General features: G+C 39.8%; 2 protein-coding genes across 5 annotated transcripts in view; one reads left to right on the top strand and one right to left on the bottom strand.

The window, feature by feature from the left end:
* The window catches only part of syne1a (spectrin repeat containing, nuclear envelope 1a), a 144,832-nt gene extending 135,560 nt beyond the window's left edge, over positions 1–9,272 (top strand). For 2 of the 3 annotated variants that reach the window (XM_067572353.1, XM_067572351.1), the window contains 10 exons: positions 852–920; positions 1,398–1,534; positions 2,690–2,816; positions 2,926–3,140; positions 3,687–3,893; positions 4,270–4,398; positions 4,668–4,931; positions 5,047–5,136; positions 5,761–5,819; positions 7,733–9,272. In XM_067572353.1, the coding sequence (XP_067428454.1) occupies positions 852–920; positions 1,398–1,534; positions 2,690–2,816; positions 2,926–3,140; positions 3,687–3,893; positions 4,270–4,398; positions 4,668–4,931; positions 5,047–5,136; positions 5,761–5,819; positions 7,733–8,024 (1,589 nt within the window). In that variant the 3' untranslated portion in view covers positions 8,025–9,272. The remainder of the gene's footprint in view (positions 1–851; positions 921–1,397; positions 1,535–2,689; positions 2,817–2,925; positions 3,141–3,686; positions 3,894–4,269; positions 4,399–4,667; positions 4,932–5,046; positions 5,137–5,760; positions 5,820–7,732) is intronic. The other variant, XM_067572352.1, reaches the window with a different exon arrangement.
* Positions 9,273–9,319: 47 nt separating this feature from the next.
* esr1 (estrogen receptor 1) lies at positions 9,320–23,150 on the bottom strand. Of its 2 annotated transcripts, XR_010924431.1 has the most exons (11): positions 21,673–23,150; positions 20,529–20,954; positions 19,359–19,579; positions 18,311–18,427; positions 17,499–17,680; positions 17,168–17,321; positions 14,867–15,005; positions 13,633–13,766; positions 12,685–12,868; positions 10,475–11,656; positions 9,320–10,444 (listed from the first exon to the last, which is right to left on the bottom strand). XR_010924431.1 is itself a non-coding variant. In XM_067572359.1 (10 exons), the coding sequence occupies exons 1-10, from the start codon at positions 21,681–21,683 to the stop codon at positions 11,350–11,352; spliced, it is 1,875 nt and encodes a 624-aa protein (XP_067428460.1). In that variant the 5' UTR covers positions 21,684–23,150; the 3' UTR covers positions 9,320–11,349. The 2 variants fall into 2 exon arrangements, 1 of the variants encoding a protein (XP_067428460.1); XM_067572359.1 differs by having other exon boundaries at positions 9,320–11,656.
* Positions 23,151–23,184: the final 34 nt, after the last annotated feature.

The following is a 23,184-nucleotide window of genomic DNA, read 5'->3' as shown; positions in this document are numbered from 1 at the left end:
TGGGAGAGAAATAAAAGAAAAAACTAACGTAAATTATCTTTTGTAAGGAGTAGAGCCACCATGAGCTTTTATTGCTCTTGGACATAGATTCAAGTTTCTGGAGCTCTACTAGAGGGTTGAACTGCATTCTTCCAAAAAGATATTCCCTCTTTTTATTATATATTCCCATAAGTGTTTCACATCATAATCATACTCATCAGACACTTTGGTGACCCCTTGTGCTCAGTATGGAAACATTCCGATTTGTTATATTTTTACACCCATTTATAATGGATTTTACTTGGACTTATCACTCATCTTTAACTATATTTTCTGTGAGATGGGATTTAATTGTGTATGAGCGGTGAAAAGCGATGAGATAAGAAGAACATGAATGTGCTTTTAGCTATATAGTATGGCAACAACTACATTTGCTTAATAGATCTTTGTTGTTGGAATTACTATCGTGTAATTTTTGTTTATTTTTGAAAAGATTGGGGTTGTTTTATTGGTGGAGAAATAAATTATGGAGCAATAGATGAGGACAGGAACATGTATTTCTTGTATTGTAATGTGATAACTTTTTGATGTGAAAACAAGGCATCTATTGTACGTTTTTTTTAAGTAAGGGGAGTCTCTAAATCATATCTAGAAGTATTCGTGTGAAGTAATTTCTACGATATTTTAAAATTGTAAAACCCCTTTGCTTTAATGAGGAAAAGAACAAATGTCCTACACAAGATTTCATAGAAAATAAAAACAGACGAAACATTAAGATAGTAACAGAAACAAAATCCAGTAGATTAGGACATTTATCACATTCAGTCACACCTACATCATAAAAAGTGTATATTGTATGTTTCTCTTCCCAGATGTAGTTATTCCAGAGAGCCCAGAGGCCTATATAAAACTGACCGAGAACACATTGAAATCATCCTCTGGTAGGAAACAGCAGCACTAATAAAGAATGCCACAGCATGAGTCAGGAGAGCATGCCCTAATCTAAAACGAAAACATGCTTGTCTAATACCTACCACACTAGGAAGCATCATTTGAGTTGCATGTCCTTCCATCCAAAATAAAAAAAATCTTTGTATATCAACATGCAAAGATGACTCCATTGCATGCTGAGTTCACTAAATGCTCATCTCATCCACTACATTTGTGTTCTTGTGATTTATTTATGTTTTATTATTTTTTGTCATTAATTTCAGAGCTAATATCACTCTTTAATGTCTTTAAACTCGACCTCTGTGTATGTCTCTGTCATGACATGCTGTTACTTTGCATTTCAGACTAATGCATGCCATTTTGTCTAAACACTTATCAGCATCAGTCCACACCATCAGCATGCTAAACAAAGTCATCCAGTCATCTAAAAATGTTCCTTAGTAGTTTTTTTTGTGGCTTGTGTGCAGCAGGTGAGCCGGGCCAGCTGGAGGCCAGTCTGAGACAGCTGGACCAGGCTCTGGATGCAGGACGGTACCACCTCCAGCAGAGAGAGGCCTCCGCAAACCGCTCCAGCCCTGACGTTGACTCCACATACATGGGCTATGTGAGTCCTCTTCATATTTAGCATATTTAGAAGATTAGAATATCATGCTTACGTACTTATAAACCCTGTCACACTTAAGTCTTCCCAAGTCACAGGTACACTATCGTAGAAAAATATTTGGCTGTAAATCACCATTAATGCTTTCATTTTAAATCCCAGCATATTTAGGATCTGAGTTAAAAAGCACTTATGAGCTGTGTACAGTTATTTATGGTCAATTCACTGTACTGTTGTGGCCATTTTAACTTTTATTTTGGCATCTCTCCTTTCCCCTTTAAAAACAATGAATAATAACAATAATAAATATTTATAATAAATATAATATTTATTCAGCACCTTTGATACATAAAATGAAGCTCAAAGTGCTTTCAGGAGAAAATCAAATCAAAGACACAGGTATTAAAAAGAAGACATGAGGGGCAATTAAATAAAAAAGATTCTAGTTAAATCCTGGTTTCTGAACTCTGTACAAACTGCAGCCTCTCAATGTTTTTTCCCCGTAATCCTGAATAAAGTGTATTACAATAATCCAGGCAAGAAAATACAAAAGCATGAGTCATCTTTTTGGCATCTTCCGGTGTAAGGTAGGGTCTAACTCTAGCGATATCTCCTAGGTGATAAAATCTTTGTAACATTGTTTATGTGTGAATTAAAATCGAACTCAGAATCAAGAATAACACCCAGGTTTTTTTTTTTACTTCTGACTTGTTCTGTGGTGCCAGACACAGAACAAGGACGTCTCTTACTTTTATGAAGAACCTAGTTTTTCAAAATGTCTCTATCAAAAGATTTATTACTTTGAATTTGCATCAAATATAAGCCATAGACACTCCACATTGGTGGTTTTGGTCCAATAAGGATATCAACTATTAGTATGCATGTGTAGAAACTGTATTTATATAAATATTAATTAACATCCAATCTTTTCATTGTCATAAGATACTTTACATAAATAAAGAATTTTTTTTAGAATTTACAAAATTCTTTTACCAAATATTTTGGCAAATATACTCATTTATGTTTTTCATTGTCATCTATGCACCTGTTTGTATTTTTGTTTTCTATTTTTATTCATACACATCGTTACTTCTTCAGAAGATCAAACATTTTTGAAAAATTTCATCTAAATACATAAAACTCACATTATCCTTCCAGATGCGTCTGATGGGAGAGTGTCGCGGCAGCATAGACGCAGTGAAGAGAGCAGAGGGAGAACTGACAGAAGACGAGGACGAGATGCCGGGACTCACAAACCCCACCAGCACAGACACCCAGAGCGCAGGTCAGTTACACACAAACATACACACACACACTGCAGACGTTCCTCCTTCAAACACTGTGTGAGCCGTGTTAAATCGATATCTTGGATTTTTTTTTTTTTTCTTCCGCAGGTGTGATTGAGCGCTGGGAGCTGATGCAGGCTCAGTCTCTGAGTGAGAAACACAGGCAGCACAAGCAGGACCTGCAGCAGTGGCAGCAGCTGATCTCAGATCTGCAGACCATGAGGGCCTGGCTCGGTCAGTCTGAGGCCGAACTCAACCAGCTGCGAGGGCTGGATCTCAGCACCGACATCCAAACCATCCAGCAGAGAATCAAGAAGCTCAGGGTTTGTGTGCTGTGTCTGTCTGTTTCAGCTGTCTGTTTCAGTTGCTATATCTGAGCAACAAGAGTTTGACAAAAAATAATATTCTAAAAACATCTCAAACATAAGAAATTTGGATTTTGATAAATAGGATTTTCTGCCAAAATGTAACAAAAGGTTTTATACAACATGGACATTGATTTATGGGCCAGAATCTCTCGGCAGCTAGGAAGAACACCTTTCTCTATGATCATTTACTTGCTTGCATTTTAGTTATTTGTCAACACACAATCATCAAATTGTTGTTGCCTGTAAAGCACTACAGTAAACAAGATATCACTACTCTATAAATACAACCCTCTGAAGCCGGTATGGGCTCTACTAACCCACATCTCATGTGTTCCAACCATCCTGCTTCACTCTGTATGTTGGCACCGCATCTATTCTCAGCTTCTTTTATCTCGCAGCACCCCACAGTCCAGTCTGGTTCATGGTCCAGTGTCATTATAAATAACCTCTTGACCCACATGTGTAGATGCCGCTCTGAATTCTTTGCTCTTCGTCTCTCAGGAGCTGCAGAAGACGATGGATGCCCACAAGTCAGAGGTCCTGTCTATCAACCTGAGCAGTGCTGATTTCCTCCAATCAGAGCCTGACTCTGAGGAGGCGTGGGAGCTGAGGGACGGACTGAAAGAGATGAACGCACGCTGGGACCGGCTCGGTACCTCGCTGGAGGACTGGAGGGAGGAGCTGCAGAGAGCACTGATGCAGTGCCAGGTACTAAAATAGACACACACACCCAAAATAAGTCCAGAACAAGATGCAAAATAACAGGATTTTGGGATTATACTTTTATGTTGCACCTACTTGTGTAAAAAAAAAAAGCTTTCTTTTTATAGAATCACAAGAATTTTGCAATAAAGCTAAAAGGTTGCAAAACTATATAAATTGCATTTTCATTTATGACTCCAATAGAATTTATAGATTAAATAAAAAATATATTGGAAATTTTCTCAAATTGCATCCGTACTATCCAGTGTAATCACGGCAAAAATGATTTAACTAATAGGAGGGAAAGATATGCACAGTAGTAGATACTCCAATCTCATTTAAAACAAGAACTTAACTAATTCGATGCCGTCTTTCCTTTCAGGAGTTCCATGAGATGAGCCACGGTCTGCTGCTGTGGTTGGAGAACATCGACCGCAGGAGGAACGAAGTGGTGCCCATCCCTCCCAACCTGGATCGTGAAACATTACGAGCTCATTACAAAACACTGACGGTACGTCTATCTAATACCAGGTCTGTACACAGCAGACTTGTACAGTATTTGATTGGAGTGAGTGGATGACTCAAACTCAGTAGTTCCCAAAGTGAGGTTCAAGCACCAAAGGAGGGAGGTGGATTTCTGAGCAACAGCTGTGATCATAGGCTGTTGCTGTTTTTACTTTTCTCGTCAGATTTGACAGCTTAGATTTTGAAAAAATTGTATCACAATGACAAAGATTGCTGATCACGTCTGTGAATCTGTCTCCTTTTATTGTGCCGCAGCAAATCAAGCGTGAGCTGCTGGACTCGCAGCAGAAGGTGTCGTCCCTTCAGGAGCTGTCGGCTCAGCTGCTGGTCAACACTAAACCTCAAACTCTGCTGCTCCAGTCGGAGGCCTCAGAGGAGATCCAGCCGCAGGGCAGCGAGTGTCTGGAGGCCCAGGAGAAGGTGCACGTGATCTCAAACAGGCTGAGGCTGCTCCTGAGGGAGGTCAGCTCTGACCTCGAAGGGCTGGATAGGAGACTGGAGGCCGCGGACACACGGCAGGTCAGACGATGATGAATGACTCACAGAGGAATCACTTTATTGTTGACCTAAAAAATATATCTAACAATTACAGTGACTGTCATTCAGTTTCATGTGTTTTTTATTTATTTTTCAGGATTTCTTACCTTTGCCTGTTGGCAAATCAGAAATCTGTGGATCAGCTGGTCCTGTGTCAGAAGCAGCCATCCAAAGTCGCAAACGATTGGTAATGTTTCCTCTTAATGTCCAGTAGGGGGGGCCAGCCTCTTTTCACAATAAGAGAGAATAATAAAACTGTCAATCTACCTTCTCCTGTCTTTTTCCCCATATAGATATCCCATTTACCACTTTTCAATTGCTCTGCTAACATGTACACAAAAAGATTTGTTGCTGCCCCCCCACCACCACCCCTGTTTGAGATGTTTTTGCTGCCCACACCATGTAGATCTGCCAAAAATACACAAGACAACCTGGCTTTTCGTTGCACTATGATAAAAAAAATCTTCATTAATTTCTCATTTTGGAATAGACACATGAAAAGAAACATATTCTAATTGTTATATTGACTGTTTAAATAGCATTTCAACATATTTAATTTTGTAAGTTTCTTTGGATTTGACTTTTCAGGAGTTAGTCTTGAGAAGCCAGATTTCTTGGTTCTTAGATTCAATCACCGTCATTGATTACATTGCTGCTTTTTGGTCGTTGATGATTCTTCCTCTAGCGATGTTATGGCTCTCTTTATGTTATTTGGTTGTTTTTTCTCTCATCTGAGGCTTTGTCTTTATTTGCCCTTGACTGAAACATTCTTTTCTTTCTTTTACCCCTCCCTGCTCATTACGCGGTACAGCCCCGAGGCAAAAGTAGTCAGGCCCACCCAGGACACCCTGAGAGCGGCTCGCGCCACAGGTACCTCTCCCCTTGAACTCTAGAAAGACGGGATGATGATGGAACCAAAGCTACGGCCAACAAGAAACTTGATTTTTTTTTATTAACACAACCCATGAGAAAATCAATGAATCACAATCAATCGTGTTTTGTTTATAGTAGATTTTGGATAATTGGATGTAATAATCTGATCAATTGATTTGTAGTTTCTTCAAGTGATTGGTTTTGAAGGCTTTAACACTGCGTTCCATGATCCTCCCTTATTCTAGAGGCCATGTTATCAGCTCTTAAACGAGTGGGGAATCGCCTACATCAGGCTGTTCCCTTTCATCTTTAAATGTTTTGTTTCACTGCTTCACTTTTGCTCTGCCGCTGCTCGTCTTTGCTCTTTTGAATGGCATCATGAAACGTTGCCTCCTTCCTCTGAGTGACTTTGTAGTATCCTCCTCACCCACTAGATGGCATTATCTGAATTTCACTGACTCCTCCTCTGTTCCTTCAGATGTTTTTCTTTCTCATGTTTCCTTCCTGTTTCATTCTCTTCATAGTTTTAACACAGGATATGATACATTAACCCCTGCAGTTTTTCCTTCTTCATTAACTCCCGCTTTCTTTCCTCTGTTTCTTTTCCAGACCTTTTAACTCTCCCACCTCTGACTCTCTTCTCATTTCTGATTCTTTCTATAATTTCCACTAAATGCCAACAATAACATGCAGGCCTGGTGAAGCTTTGGCCTTAAATGTAGATAAAATAATGTGTTTGTTCTCCCCAGATAGCATCCTTTGGATGAGAAGCAGGGAATCTCTATTATATACTCATGACCTGCGGAAATTGGAATCCAGAGAAGCAGGAGAGAGGTTGCCTGGCCATAAAACTTAAGCCACATACATAAACACACATCATGTGATGGTGCTCATGCATGTTCACAGCAGCCCTATCTGTAGGATGTAGGAGGACTAAATGAAATTGGCAGGCTGCAGATTGAGCGACTGGAGGGGTGTCAGCGTGTCTGACCCTCCCTCAGCCTCAGTGAAGATGAGCCGCATTGAGAACATGCTGTTCCTCCCCTCGAGTCTTGGCTCTGACAGTGGAAATCTCCAGAGAGGCATTTGACATTTCTCCTGCTTCTGTTTGGAATGAGACGTGGCATTGAACTCTCACACACTCTGCTCTAAAACCGGAGCGTTTCCCCACCCAGTGAGACAGAGCCGGCTATCTACCAGTGCTTGTGGTTCAATATTTTGTTTTGTGTGTTCGTGGGAGTTTTGTGTGTGTGTCTCTGATTGTGTGTGAGCCTTCTAGTGTCTCTTCTGTGTTCAACTCTCTTAATCTCTGTACCTGTTGGATCTGGTCTATTTGCTGCATTTTAGTATTTTTGCTTTTCTTCCTATTGACTCTTTGTACCACCATTCTTTTGCCAGACTTGAGTAAAACAAGTATTTGCAAATCGAATGTTTTTTGAACCCACAAAAAATGACAGAATAGAGACATTAATTTCCTGATTGATTCATCTCAATTATTTTCTTTGAATAATTTATTGATGGTTTAGTCTATAAAATGTCACAAAACAAGTGAAAAATGGCCATCTCAATTTCCTAAAGACTTCAAAGATATCAACTAATTAGTTTTAACTAATTGTTAGGAATTCAAGACATCAGGAAGCTAATCAATCAAAAAAAATATATTGAATTTGTCTTCACATGTTTTCCATTGAATAAAACAAACCCTGGAAAGTATTTTGTTATCTTCCAAGTGTTTTTAATTAACTAAAAACTGTTTTAGATGAGTGTATAATCCCTCAATTTTAGAAAAAACATTAAAATTAATAAAATTGGAGCTTCAAGGTTTTCACAACACAGCAGTGATTTGCAAATACTAATGAACTCAGGTACGTTGTCTTCTGTGTTTAACTTGTGTCCCTGTTTTCCTGCAGCCGGAGCAGATCACCAGGCGCCGCTGGCTGCGTTTCCTCCCGTTCTGACCTTCCGGACGGCGTCTCCTCGTTAACCTCCTCCTCCTCCTCCTCCTCCTCCGCAAAGAGCCAGTCCTTCCTGCTGCGGGTTCTCAGGGCTGCGCTCCCCGTCCAGCTGCTCCTCCTGCTCCTCATCGGCCTGGCCTGCCTTGTGCCCATGACCGAGGAAGACTACAGCTGCCACCACGCCAACAACTTCGCCCGCTCCTTCCATCCCATGCTGCGCTACACCAACGGACCTCCGCCCATATGAGGCCTAGCTGAATATCTACCTATCGCTTTGCCAAGGACTCCACTGACTCCTGTGAATGTTTCCTTTTCACCCTGTGCCCTAAAAGCAACAAACTCTTCCCCTGTTGGGGAGCAACATGCGTTATGAAGTGATTCAGAGGTGATATGAAGACTTCTCTCACTAACATTGCACACACACTGTCCTGAAATCACCTCAACCCTTTAAACCACCACTCTCCAGAACAAATGGACCTTCATCTGGAGACCCCCTCTCCTACCCCCAATCCAAATATTTCATGTTGTTTTAATTCTGTTTTAACTTAAATGTGTATATTATTTTTTTAAGGTTTCTGAAGAAACCTGTGAAATCAATGAAAAACAAAGCACTATTTATATACTGTATGTTGGGAGCCAAAGTCGACCGTGCTTTTTGTCCATGATATCCAGTGCTGCTACTATTTATTTAGTGTTCAATCAGTTATTAGATTGTTAGTATTGATGAAGCAGAAGCACCACCTTGAGTGTGGGGTATTTCACCTGTAAATTGTAGAGTAGACTTGCAGTTTGAGTAGCAATCATTCACAGTCGTAGATGTGAAGAGATCCTTTCTAAAATGTTTGAAAACCTACTCAGACACAACAACTGAAACAGCACAGACATAAACTAAACAGGAGTACTCTCCTAAGGATGAGAGGTAGCTTAATGTTTTTCGCTTGACAGATTTCAAAAGAACCCACTTGAATTTGGAAAGTAAGTTTTCATACGAAGTTAAAGCTAAAGTCTGAACCTATAGCACTGACATGAGCACTGTCTGAAGGTACTGCACTGAAGCCGTCCAGCCAAGATGGCCGACTTCTTCCCCAAAAAGCCAAGGCTTGTATTCCTGTTTTTATTTTCAGTATTTAATAAACTGGGGCAATTATGATAAAGATATGAGCTCTTGTTTAAAAAAAATAATTCAATTGATTTGTATATTTTTGTTGAAATGTTGAATACAGGCAGTTATTTTTTTATCTTTCTGTTTGAGCATGCACTTGCAAGTCCCCTGCTTTTAAGAAAGCCAAACAATCACTGGTAGTGTTGAAGTAGACGGCTGTGACATGACATAGTGTGCTTTGTTATAACGGCGATAATTATCCCGCCGTGATGAGACACCAGAATCTGTAAAAAATGATGAAATATGAAAATGGTTATTTATGTATGTACAGTTTGCTAATGCCGACTTCATGAAGAATACACTCTTTGCAAATAATAAAACATGAAATATTTACTTTGGTGTTTTCTTGGTTTCAGGGAAATCAGTCTCACATGAGAGTATTTTCCAAGTTGATGTTTTTATTTTTATGCACAGTAAACAAATGACAGTCACGTCTGAGTTGACTGGATTTACACTCACAGCTCTAATGGCCAAATCCAAATTTCTGATGCTGTATGGAAGCTTTTCATACATATGTGTGTGTAAGTGGTACAGATCAGATGTGACAACAACAGACTTCACTCTAACCACAATGTTTTTGTTCAGCATTTTTATATCCCTGCAGCATCCTCTCAATTGCCTAGAATTACCAGATTCAAGTGTTTACAATTACAGTTACGGACAGTGTAATGGCCAAATTTATTCATATTATTTGACATATTTCACATTGTTCTAAGTGGTAATGCAGGACATAAAACAATGAAGTATTTGCTTTATTAAGGGGCAGAGGAGTCCTCATCATGGGTAAATGATCGTGACCTTGGTTTAAGTATCAATATAGACCTTAAGGCATGTGGATAACTCAAAAATCATGTTTTTATTTTTATTTCCCTCCTTTCAATTAAAGAATGCAAATATAAAACATGTCATATATCCCCAAAGAGAGGTTTTTCAGCAGTTAGTATGTTTTGAGTACTTCATGGAGGTGAAATAATTGGTTAGTTAGAAAATAATCAACTATTTTTCAAGCAAAAATGTCTGAATTCAGCTTCTCAGTTGTGAGAATTTGCTGATTGTCTTTGTCATATGTGATAGTTTTTTGAATACATTTGGGTTTTGGGCTGTTTAGACAAAAAGCAACTTGAAGACAACATCTTGGGCTCTGGTAAGTTTTGATGAACATTTTTTGCTATTTGCTGCATTTTTTTTCTATTTTATGGACAAAACAATTGAGAAAGTAGCTGTTATGTTCAGAACTAGGACTAGAAGGGTCCTTCTTTCAAATCTGATCCAATTCAGTCCAATCTGTCCAAAAGAAAACAGTTACATGTGTATGTACATTATGATATTTGGTATTTTTCAGGTGTGTAAATCCAGCCAAACTCATCTGAATTAGTGGATGAATAGTTAACCAGTTGAAGCTTTCATGTATTTTAAATGTTGAACAATTGCATCAAGACAAAAATCTATGCATCAAGTCAGATTGGAGTCTCAAATCTCACTCTCACTCTCTCTCACAGTCTTACCTCCAAACACACACACACACACACACACACACACACACACACACACACACACACACACACACACGTGCGCACACATATTTAAGACAAAACAAATTCAGAAAAACTTTGGTGCAAGTAAGCACAGAGAACAAACCTAAACACAAAAAGCTGTGAAGAAGGTGATGTTACCCAACAACTGCTTGACTTCCTTCATTATGTAATCAGTGCTGTAGGATTTGATCATGTAATTTGTAGCTATTTAAAATTCAACAGCACAGTGGATTTATCCTCAGACACTTCTTTTCATAATTATGTACTTTTTTTTGTTTGAAACTGTGTGTGCACATTAGACCTGATACCTGACATTTTGTTTTCACCTAGCAATTTTAACACAATATAAACTACACACTTATTTGAACCAGTTTCATCATAGTTCAGTGTGCAATCATCCTTGAAATGTAAAAGTGAAAATAATGCCCAATAGCCCCTTAAACCCAAGAGGAAGTGCACTTTGGTTGAGGCGAATAAAATGATAAATTAGCTGCTTCTCATTTCAAATTACTGTAGCTAACAAAGTGCCACAATATGACTTAATGCTTGCAATTTTGGAAATAATGAGCTGGTCTGTAAAGCTATTAGAGACTAAAAATCACAGATATGAAAGGCAGCGTAGAAGATTAACCGCATTTAAACTCAGATTGAAGTGAATAATTGCTGCTGCTGCTGCTGCTGCTGCTGGAATAATTTCTACCTAAACAGCCACAACTATAAAATCACTTAATTTATAAATAATCATCTCATGAAATTAATTCAAATACAACGTTTATCTTTCATTCCCAAAGCCCTCTTGTTCTAAACTACACACATCATCCATAAAAATGACTTCTGACATGTATAAGACCTTCAGATGTTGCTTGTGCTCCGTCTCATAGGATGTGGGTGTAGTCAGACTGGGACCCTCCGTACTGCAGGACGCCTAGACCCTGGGGGGCTCTGCTTGGGGTCTCATGGCTCTCTCGGGTTCCTGAACTGGAGCCTGCTGAGGAGGAGCTGCCGCTGCTGCTGCTGTTGCTGTTGTTGTTGTTGTTGCTGGTGGTGTCAGCCTGACACCCGAACTGAGATCGTTGCACTGGACGGTGGAGGCGATGAGCGTCCAGCATCTCCAGCAGCAGGTCGTACAGAGGCACTGTGTTCTTGCACTTTATGCTGTAGAGGTGCTCCATGCCTTTGTTGCTGCAGGGAGCGTAAAGGAGGGAGAGATGAGGAATTAGTTTATGAATCAGTCAAGAAATGAGCAAAGTTTCAGATGGCTTTCTACATCCCTGAAGACCTTGAGCAACACTGTACACACAATTTGTTTTGTTCTTCAGTTGCTCCAAAACCATCAAGGTTTTCTGAATATTTTCTCACTTCTTTATTCTTCTATCTATTCCTGACTTCTCTATCCTGTCTATGTCACTCAGCCCTAAGCCCCAGTCATCCCTGAAGACGTACATCTTTAAAAACAGGCATCAAATATATACCTTCATTTTTAAAAAGGTCAGATAATTTCCTAAAACAGCTGGGTACTGTAGTTCCTCAGCAAACGTTACTCAAACAGGAGTAAACTGTGTATTTGTTGAGGACTATTTTAAGACGTAGATTTATGCACATTTGATTCTCTCGTAAGTATTCGCAGCAGCAGGATGCAGGATGTAAGTGGGACTGACTCAAAATACACCACAGTACTGCTGTTCATCGTAATGGAGGACCATGGCACCCAGTGCAGTGATGTGGCTCACTGATGTGCTTTAAATAGATAACAGTTGAGGTCTGTGGCACAGATGAATACGCTAAATCAGTCTTCAGCCACACAAACAAAACTATTGATAAACTCATTGTTGATTTTGGTCTTTTCATGTTATATGTAATATTGTTGATAATCAAACCTATCTTTTAAGTACCAGTTTAACCCTTTTCACTGAATAAATGGTTCTATTATAGTTAATGCTGTGATATTTTCTGCAAAATATAAATAACTTTTAAAATTAAAAAAGGCAAAGCATCTGTCTAGCTGTTATGTGCTAAAATCAGCTTACCTGAAAATAGACAATCGATGATGTCTCTAAAAGGAACCCTAGCCCTTTTGAAGCTTTTATATTTTAAGCTCTTATAACCCTAAAACTTAACTGTGAAATGATAAAGAGGAACATGTCTAAAATGAAAGACTTCTAATACTGTACGGCAAAAACCAAAATAGACCTTTTCTAATTTAATGTCACCTCATGTGCCTGATGTGAGTGAGCAAGAGGAGCAGCTGGGCCTGCCGTCTCGACTGCTGCTGGACGGTGCATCCTGATTGGCTGATATAATGTACCAGAGCATCTGTGATGGTGTCCAGCATAATCTGCACTGCCGTGCTGTCGTGTAGAGGCTCCATTGTGCTGGTGCAGAAAGCGAAGGCACCTAACAGAGAAAAAAACATCAGCTTACTGCGGATTTGCAAGCTAATGGACTTTTTTGTTTCTTTAACGGAAACTTAAGCAGGGAGTAATACACTTCATAAGTTGATGCTCATGTGCTAAATGAATGGCCTGATATGATAAACATCACTCAACTGACGTCAGATTCAAACTAACAAAAACCAACAATGTTTATCCTCTACTTGATAATAGATCTGATTCAGACATGCATATAAGAGCGGAGCATTAATTGGGGTTGCAGTATTTCCCACACAGCAATCAAAAGTTCATCCGGCTCCAGCAGCTGTGCCAGTAGTGTCATCTCACTGGTATTTCAGTCTATGCAGTTTCTCATATAGAATATCTCAATTTCCGAGACAAACAAAGCCCTCTGTGCTTTCTCATGTTGTCATGGGAACAGTTATCAGGCATATTGACGGTACAGGCTTTTCGAGAACACTCTGTTCACCTAATGTGCCTGAGTAGTGTTCAGAGCTACACCTCTGTGGGTGTAGTTTGGCACTGTTCAATATTTACTCTGGGGAACAGGGATGGAAACCTGTGACAAAGTGGTGTGTGTGGGAACAGAACTGTGCATGATAATAATAAAAAAAATAGGGAGTTTATGTTTTTATTAAGAAAGTGTCTCTGCTGTTCACTGTTAGTGTTTCCAGGCATTAGATTGTGAAAATATTTCAAAAGAAGGTGACTAAAACTGTAAACACAGGCAGACAAAGTTAAGACACACACTCACACATGTTGCCTCACCAGAGTTGAGTAAGACGATAGCTTTGAGGCAGACAAACTCCTCAGGTTTGAGTTTGAGCAGTCGGAAACGGGACGTGGTGGCCAGCAGCATGTCAAATATCTCAGCCATACCCTCAACACAGGTGCTCTCGTCCCTAAAGAGCAGAATCATAGAAAACATGAGCAATTTCTTTTGAATTTATTATCTCTTTAAAAAGCAAGGCTGTAAGTGACACGAAAAATAAATATTATTTCAGTAAAACACAAAACTCAAGAGTGCATTTGACAAAAACAGAGTCCATGTTCTGGGCTGCAGTGCACCATCAGGGGAATAAGAACCTGACTGCATCTGCGACCATGAAACCGTCCAAAGACGGGCCAAATAAACAACTAATGGACTGAATCACTGCAACACTCCATTTGTCGGCACTGTTGAAATGTGATGGAAAGATGGATAATATCCAGTGGTTGGAGTGCAAGATAAACTTGGACAGCCCAGAGTCAAGGGAATTTGTCAACCCTGACCCACAGCGTTTTAGCCATCATGTCCAATTGGTGAGGACACTCACACGGGGACCAGGTTTTAGAGATAATACTCTGTAATACACTTTTGAATCAAATGGGACCATCAGGCACATCAGAGGGTAAAAGCTCTGTCTGTCTGTCTGTCTGTCTCCCTCATCCATCTCTCTGTCTCCGCTCTCTCTTTTTCCTGAGGTAGATACTGTGGTTTGGCTAGCTTGTTTACTTTGAACACGGGGGGAATGGAGGGAACAGGCTGTGCCTGCAAAGCAGAAAACAGCCATGTGTCATGTCTCCTTGCATCTCTATTTTCTCGTCTTCTCTGCTTGTCATTTAGCTCTCTCTCCTTCACCTCCTTCTCCGTCATCTCTCCCTCCGCCTCTTCTTCCATCATTCATTTTCCATCATTCCTTGCACTGAGGTTTTGATTAAATCTCTGTCCTGGTTGCCAGCTCAGCACTGTAATGATGAAGGGGTATTTCAAGTTAGAGAGATGCTGCTCTCCTCTCCATGGGGAACATGTAATTAGTCTTTCACTCTACGACGGACGTGTTGGGATGGCACAATGGCTGGCAAGGTGTGAAATGGAAAATCTACAATGCTGATGTATTACTCTTGAGATCAGTGTGAGAGTGAGAGGAAGATAGAGAAATGGGGAGGAAAAGTGAGGACCATGAGACGAAAGTATAGAAAGGTGCATGTTGCAGAAATGTAAGGCGGTAGTCTTCGCTACCTGTCCAGTATGAGGTCCTGTGCGAAGATGAGTTTGCCAGGGCAGTGGATGGATCTCCACATGAGCCCGATCATCAGCACCTCCAGCCACGCGCTCTCCAGCAGCTGCACCTGGTCATGAAGGGACAACTGCACAAAACCTAACCCCACACACACACACACACACACAAAGTATACAATGAGAATTGCCGTGAAGCAGCAGGGTGATTCACACCTAGTTGGAGTCAGTTTGACACTTCTGATAGCTTTGAACAATCGTCCCACATCTATATCAGATCTTTGACTAACTCCAGAAACCATCACTAAAAACTGTTGTTCATAAACTCCAGACAAAAGGTGTGTTGATGGCTTTTAGGCTGATCACAGCATTTATTTGGCATCCAGACCAAAACCAAACACAGAAAAAATATCTGATGTTGATAAGTGGTGCTTTATCAGTGATGATAATTTGTTGCGGTGGGCATGGTGTGGAATATTAACACTCTCAGGGTTAAATATTTCTGTGCACTATCTACCAACTCATAAAAATAAAAATATGCTCTTTTTTCTGGCAGGGAATGGCTACTTAAATGAAACCATCTGCAATCTCTCTGCTCTCATAAGGCGCCTTATCGCTGGCACTCAGCTGTCTCAATTCATATGTAATTACAGCCAATTCACTCCCATTGTCCCCTCTGCACACTGTTTGGGACCCCTCGCAATTAAAACTGTGTGCCTCTGGGCTTTTAGTGACGCACAAGGTTGTAATACCTCAAAATCAGGATTTACTCACTAAGAGAGCCTGTTGCTGTGTGTAGGTCTGTGCACATGTGTGTATACGCATGCGAAAGGGTGATGTGTCTTATACTGCATTTAAGCTCTATGGGGTGCCAGCAGATTGGCCAAACAATCCTCTCCAAGGTGATGACTGTAATTACCATCACTGTAATGGCTCTGCATTTGTGTGTGCGCGTGTCCATGTGCACTTCTACTATAAAGGTCTCCTATCACAAACTGTTGTCTAAGCAGTGAAATACAAGGCAACAACCTCTGCCACACAGTACATCTAGACATTTGAATGTTTTAGAAAGACGGTGTTTCTAAGCCTTTGAAAAATATATCCTAATTTAGACAACACATACATAGATGTCAAGGTGTTTTGGACCTGCTTTACTAAAGAGCAGGAAACCTTACTTACTGGACAAGTTTTTGTGAATGTCTGCACAGGTATAAGCTTGAGGCCAAATATTTGGACAGATATCTTTGGGGTTACTTTCAATGTTCAACCTAAACCACTGAACATTAAATTACAGGATATTATACTTTTTGCATCATTATTGGCAATAATTGTATTAAACTGGAAGTTACCAACCCCCCTAATGCATCTCACTGGGAGGCTTTTACTCCACTTGGGGTCTTTTAATCCAATACTTTGATAATCTTGAGAGTCTTTCTGACAGTTCTTGAAGGGATCTATTTATTCTTTTTTTCAGTAACTGTATTTTTATCTTTTCACTTTTTTTGCAACTTGTCAATAGTGAAACACAGCAGTGAATCTGGAGGGTGGGAGGGAGGGCTTGAGGTGGTGGGATGATAAAGCCTGTCTGTTAACAGGTTTAAATAAAAAAATACATATAAAATATATATATATATATATATATATGTAGCTTGGAGTTGACACACATTTTGTAGCAAAAAATGAAATGTGCATTATGTACTAAACAAGTTAACTGTAAGTGTCTTTTCACAATCTGCAGAAGCATTTCTGCCATTTAACACAAGCTTCCAGGACATTACTTCTGACAAATTAATCACTACACTATATGTACAAAATGTGGTATAGAAAGAATAGCTGGTGCAATGATAAGAGGGCTGTAATAATTCACTACAGACCAGGTTACAGACAGGATATGGTTGATGTTAATAGCACATGAACATCACCAGACTCCTAGTTCCAAAATAAGTCTCAGGAGAGTCTTACAATTCCAGTCAGTGGCAGGTTTTCCCTCCATAACACAGTACAGACCAGAAAGTGAAGATGAAAGCCAAATCTCAGCATCTGGGAAAGTCATTGTCACTGATCAGTGACACTGTCTGTTATGATAGTTTTGTACTAGCATAACCAAAAGTAAATTAAGTCAGCCTTTAAATTCAAATGCATATTTTAAACAGGTCTCACAGAGGGGTGAGATAAATTCATCTGTTTCTAATGCAATTTCACTCAAAACTTTTTTTTTTAAAGTATCTTAAAAAATATATATTTATTGATTTATTGGTGGTGTTGCAACCTTGCCATGCTAACCAGTATTTCATTTATTCCAACCTGGAAGCTTCTTGGCCCAGGCGATCATGTGGACCAACTCCTTGTCGGCCATGCTGGTGAGCATGGCCATCATGGTGACCTCGGTGTAGGGTCGGCTCATCTTCTGACGGGCACATAATATTGGAGGCTCAGCACCCTGGAGCACAAGGAGCACCTGGGGCCACAGGAGAAAAACTAAGTCAGTCTAAGAAGATGATTTCTAATATTTAAGATCCTTTGACCTTTTGTCTAGGGCCACTTTCAGGTCAAATTTCCCCTGATCAACAAAACAAATGGCTGCATTTCCATAAAATTTGCTGTAGATGTTCATTTTCTCCACATGAATCAGTACCTGGTCAGGAGGCATGCCAGCTATCGATGATTTTCCTCCGCCAGCACTGTTGCTGCTACTGCTGCGTTTCCTCCCGTCCTGAGGGGGCACTGTTCGGTGCTCCAGCTCCTTGGTGGACTTGTCTCTGGTGCCAGTCCATCGTTTGTCACGGCGCAAAACACGACCACGGTCTTTGCGCACACCTTGAGGACACAGTAGGGTATAATACAAAATAAACTGCAAATACACAGAAAAAACACACACACATGCATCCACACAATTAATTACAAATGTGCATTAATCAGGCTTTTCCCTCAACAGCTGACACACATAACTTCATGACCTGTTCCTTCCAAGAAATCTAATAGTGCACATCATATGGATGCCTGTGTGATTCAAGAAGTATGAAAACAAAAATGTGGGTGTGTACTAATCAGAAGTTGTACTCCTTAAGAGGAAATCACTTCAAGGTCATGTTAAAGTTAGTCTCAAGCTTATCTGCATCCACCAGCACACTCATATTTGTACCAATCCTCTGAGCAATAAGCTATGATTGACAGATGAACATTAGTTATAAAGAAAGCATCTAAATTACATTTTGTTGACATAACAAGAACATAGAGAAGTACAAATTGTGCAAATAAAAAGAAATAGTAGGCTCATTAGACAATTTAACCCAAAAAGAAACTGGTAACAAGAATGTGAAAATAAACATTAACTTTGGTAACAGACAGCAAAAAAAAAAAAATACACTCAATAAAATCAAACTAATAAAAAAGAGGTTTGTCTTGCAAGAGATGTCAAATCTGCTGTCTGCTGGTGTTTCTACCCACCTCCTTTCATCATGCCCACTTCGTAACACTTCCTAAGACGGCAGGCTTGGCAGCTCTTCCTCCGATTCCTGTCAATAGTACACTGATTGGTTGCTGGGCACATATAGTCATTGTGACCTGAAATGGAAGAAAATCTATTACTTCAAGCCCCCCCACCTGGGTGTTCAGTTTAGATTTAGGTTATTTAGCGGCCAGGAACAGTCTATTCCCATTTTAAATGGATCTGAGATGGAGAAAATTAAAACGTGGCATCTTTGCTTTGTCATTGCCATGGAGACTATTGGTTTCTTTATGACCTGTCTTCCATTGCAAGACTTTGCATCAATATGCCAAAGCATCATATCACAAACATGGCTGAGCGTCCCACAGCAGATGCAGCTTTTATCTGCACACACAGGCAGGGGCACATGGAGGTTGAACATCACGTTGTATGAAAGCCATGGGATACAAACAGAGAGGAAAACTGATGGACAATAGTAATAATAAATAAATTCTACTCTCTTAATTCAAAACAGTCAATCTCAGTTTCACAATGTGACATTTTATGACATCCTTTTTGCTTCTTTGGCCAGGTTACAAGCCCAGTCATATCAATAACCTTGAGCCTATTAAACTGCTGACACACTAAATCACCACCCTTTATCATCCAAACTTTTATTTTCTCTTTTGTAAATGTTCTTTTGATTTCACAGATGAACCAGATTAAAACCATACTACATTTGCTTTATTTTTTATGGGGCACAGTGCTCCATGTTTGCCTGTATAAGACTCTGTGTTTGAAGCAGCCTTAATGAGTTATTGTGTTTTTTCATATAGTTAAATTTTCCACAACATATATAGTAAAAGACAGAATTCAATCATAAGTATTTCTTAGTTTAATTAAATGTAGAATATCTGTGGATTTTTAGGAATCTTGCTCATTTTTACATGAAATTTCAACAATTAAACTGTGACAACATAAGACACAACCCTCGACAAACAGGTAATGTTTAAAGAGTTGTATCCACAGTAATCAATCACAAATGGATGCAGCAGACAGTCTACCTACCCTGGATGCTCCTCTTGAAGAAAGCTTTGCAGCCTTCACAGGACCACACCCCGTAGTGGTAACCCGAGGCATAGTCACTGCATACTGCACAGAAGCGCGTCTCTTTGGCCATCTCAAAACCCCCGGCTACAGCCCCTGACTCCCCCATGGCGTATGATTCGTCACTGGTGCTGCACTGGTCCTCTCTGGATACCGGCTGCTGACTGGATGGCCCGCTGGACCTGCATGAGGGCAGGGATTTCAACTGCTCAGTTAAATAATATCACATATTCACGTGATAATTTAGTGTTTTAATAATGACAGTAACTAGAAATTGTGCTGCTGATAAAATGCTATGAACATAGTATATCAATTGTTTTCTTGCCATAAAATAAAGATGGACATTTTGCAAAAATTGCTGAAAAATATTCGAGCCAACTGCTTGATTCCGCATCAGTTCCAACATTTACTAGACTTTAGTTTAACAGTGGCTGAGACGAAAGCAGAGTACTATTTTCCACCTGAGTCAGGAAACAATCTGTTTGTGTGCTTCCGTTGTTCTTACGTATTGTTCCTTTCTCAAGGTCCCTGACAAAGTCCTTAATCTCTGGAATTAGAAACCAGGGCAAAGCTTGATCCTTTCTATAGAGATAATGGCAATGTTTTGTATAAAGCAAAAGATTAAACAACAATTCTGTTATATAATTATGTTTTGTTTATGACAGCCTTTTAGGATTGAACAGAATTCCAGAGCCATAATTCATGAATGAAAGATATTAATTCTAGTTATGTACAAATCTTTTCTCCAACTACCATGCAATTGGAAAAAGGGTGATAGAGCAGAAAATGTATTAATTAATTCTTACAAAGAAGCTAAACTGACTGAGAAATGGCTTTCTTTAATGACAATTTGTGTTGATGGAGTGAGTGAAGGGAATTTGCTGATGTAAAAACTCTGGCAGGTCTATTGATGTTTTGATTGCACTGTTTCTGTCAGTTACATAATCAGCAAACAGCACAAACAAAACAGATTCAAGCACTGGAGGAGGTGTCTGTTACAAATTGTTTACCCTCTCATGAGATTCATTACTTAAGTAATGGCCAGAAATACACTAACTGATTCTAATAGTATTCTAAGACTATAAAAAGCACTTTTCCCCACTGATATAAAGAGAAACTGTATTCCCTCACCTGTAGATGGGTGTTGAAGTGGTCTCCAGATAGTGTTGGCTGGGCGGGTGCATATAGGGGCTGAGACGTGGGCTGGAGGGTACAAACACAAGAGGACTAGTGGGCCCAGTGCCCAGAGACTGAAGGCTGCCATCTGAGGGTTGTCCGTGGGCGTCCAGAGGAGCAGAGTAGTAGCCAGTGGTGGAGTGGCTGTAAAGAGGAGTCGGGGTAGGGGTGGGGGTGGCATATTCGTATGTCCCCTCCAGGAAGTCCACAGTGGCTACCTCTCCAGAACCCCGGTTCTCTTCAGGGTACATGTCACTGAGGGGGGCACGTGGCGGAGGTGAGAGACGTGGTGGGGAGAGGGTATCCAGCTCTGTGAACGCTGGACTGATCCTGGGTCTGAGTACTGGTCCACACGGCTGCCTGCTCTGCGCCGGGCTCTGCCTGAGCAACATCACAGCACAACAGCACTGATAAGCAACATGATTTAGACTTGCACTCCCATTTGCTGGGAGGGGGGGAGTGGAGACGAGTGCTGTTCTCCCTCTCTCTTTACTCTTTCCTCGCACTCTCTGTCTCTCTTGCCTTCTTTTTTCCTCTTTCCAATACAGCCTGTCAGGCAACTTGAAGGGTTCACTATTTTTCCAGTCCCACTGCCCTATCTGACTTGAGCTTCCACCCACCCAGATCCCCCAAAAAAACAAAAAGACTCCTCCCAACCTCCCTCAGGTTTTTTGTCAGCGGAGCCTTTTACTCTAATACATCTCTACTAACATGTAGGAGGGAGGGAAGGCTGGTGGCAAAAAGAAAAAGAAAGATGGACAATGAAATGGTGATTTCCCAGCTTCTCTGTCCCCTCTCACACCACTTTAAAAATGTTCTCTTCCCACCTAATCTTTGTTTTATGCTGGAAAGCTTTTGTTGGTTGCAGCTGCTATCTAGAGAAAACAGCTGTTGGGCTTTCTATGAATGTTTATCGTGCATTTAGCTGATATTCAGCACACTACCAGCGTGATGTATGACCAGTCTATTTGTAGCCAGATTATTGAATACACCTGAGACTCAGCAGTAAATCAAATCACTGTCGAAATGAGAAACATTAGGACAACAGTTTTAATAAACTGGGCCTAAATGAAAGCCAAATCTAACCATCATTACTCACCTCTTACACATGAATCATCCTCATATCTGCTGTGTGATACTGGGACTGTTTGAGTCTTCTCTCTTCCTCTCTGCTTGCCTCTCCCATCTCTCTGACTCTCAGACATCTAGCTGGGCTTATTGGACAGAATGGGAACAGTGGAAAGGTTAAAAAAGAGGATAAACAAATTAAAGATGCAGCCAAATCGATACATGTGTTTAAGTGCCAGGTCACCGTAACACAGTAAACAGAGCAAGAGGTCAAAACTTATTTCAGCCAATAATTACACAACCAATCCAAAATGAGGGAATTGATGGTCATTTTAATAAGACTGTATGATCTAAATTCTATCTTTTTATAATCATTTCAAAGAAATTCATAGAGAGAATTGATGAAAATTGATGGTCTTCATGACATTTCACTAAAAAGAGGATGATATGTATTTTGGGATATAATATGAACTGGTTAATCATTACTTTCTCAGTTTAAATCACACATCAAATAGAACAAAATCAAAGAAAGGGGCAGAGTATTTATGCAAATAAAGATTTAAAGGAATCAATGTTCATGTTAAAAGCACAAAAGCTCCAGGTTTGTGATTGTCAGGGATCCTTTTAGTCCTTGCATGTTTTGGGACCAGGCGTCAAGGTAAAAAAACAACCTTGTGAGTTGAAATACTTCTGAGAAAACTAATAACACACTATAAATTTAGGAATTATTTTGTAACATTCATAGCTGGTGTAAAATGTAATCAATTACACCAAGGTGAAATGTCATATACAACTTCAAATAATTATTTCTTCTTGCACACAAATGCAAAAGATTAGATTATGTTTTTCAAATCTTTTTTTTTTTTAAATCACAAAAAAATAATTTGGGGATTTAGTTAAAATCTTCTCATTTCCATGTGATACTTACATACAAGACACTCATTGTCATCAATATGAAAGAACTTAAAGATAAACATGATTACAAGCAACTATTGACCTTCACATCTGAGGAAAAACTCAACATTTGGCACAGAGGCTTCATTTTCTCTTCTCTGTGCAACATCCTTCTTGAGTAAACAGCCCAATTTTCAGGACATGTCAGGTCAAGTGGAAAACAAGTAGCCCTGATGATGATATATATATTTATGCATTTCCCTGGGATAAAATGAAGACATTGTTATATTAGAAAACAGGAAAATGAAGGGTGAGAAATGAAATCACTAAATCACCTAAATGACTCATTTGCAGCATAAATGATGTCGTTCAGTTTTCCCAGCTCATGTGGCATTGTAATGCACAAGTTGTACCATTTCCAGCTTTTTTGTTGGCTGTGTTTTTAGGTCCAACCTGACCCAGAGTAGTGTATATGAAAGGTTGACAGGTAACAACAATGAAACACTACTAGTGAATTTAGTCTAATGATGGATTATCTCCATTGTGAACAGATGAATCTTTAAATATCTGGCTGGATAAATTGAAAAACAGTCTAGCTTCATAGATTGGATTAAAATGCTAATTAAGTCAACATTTGACACTTTGCAAG

Source organism: Thunnus thynnus, chromosome 18 (assembly GCF_963924715.1).
Source record: "Thunnus thynnus chromosome 18, fThuThy2.1, whole genome shotgun sequence".
Classification (NCBI taxonomy): Eukaryota; Metazoa; Chordata; class Actinopteri; order Scombriformes; family Scombridae; genus Thunnus; species Thunnus thynnus.
This window is presented reverse-complemented; position numbering and strand designations above follow the sequence as displayed.

Coding starts and splice junctions, on each gene's coding strand:
- esr1 (XM_067572359.1), bottom strand. Junction 17,322..17,498: donor CTGGCATGCCTCCTGACCAG/GTACTGATTCAT, acceptor CTGTGGCCCCAG/GTGCTCCTTGTGCTCCAGGG. Junction 11,657..12,684: donor ACTCACATCAGGCACATGAG/GTGACATTAAAT, acceptor CGCTCCCTGCAG/CAACAAAGGCATGGAGCACC.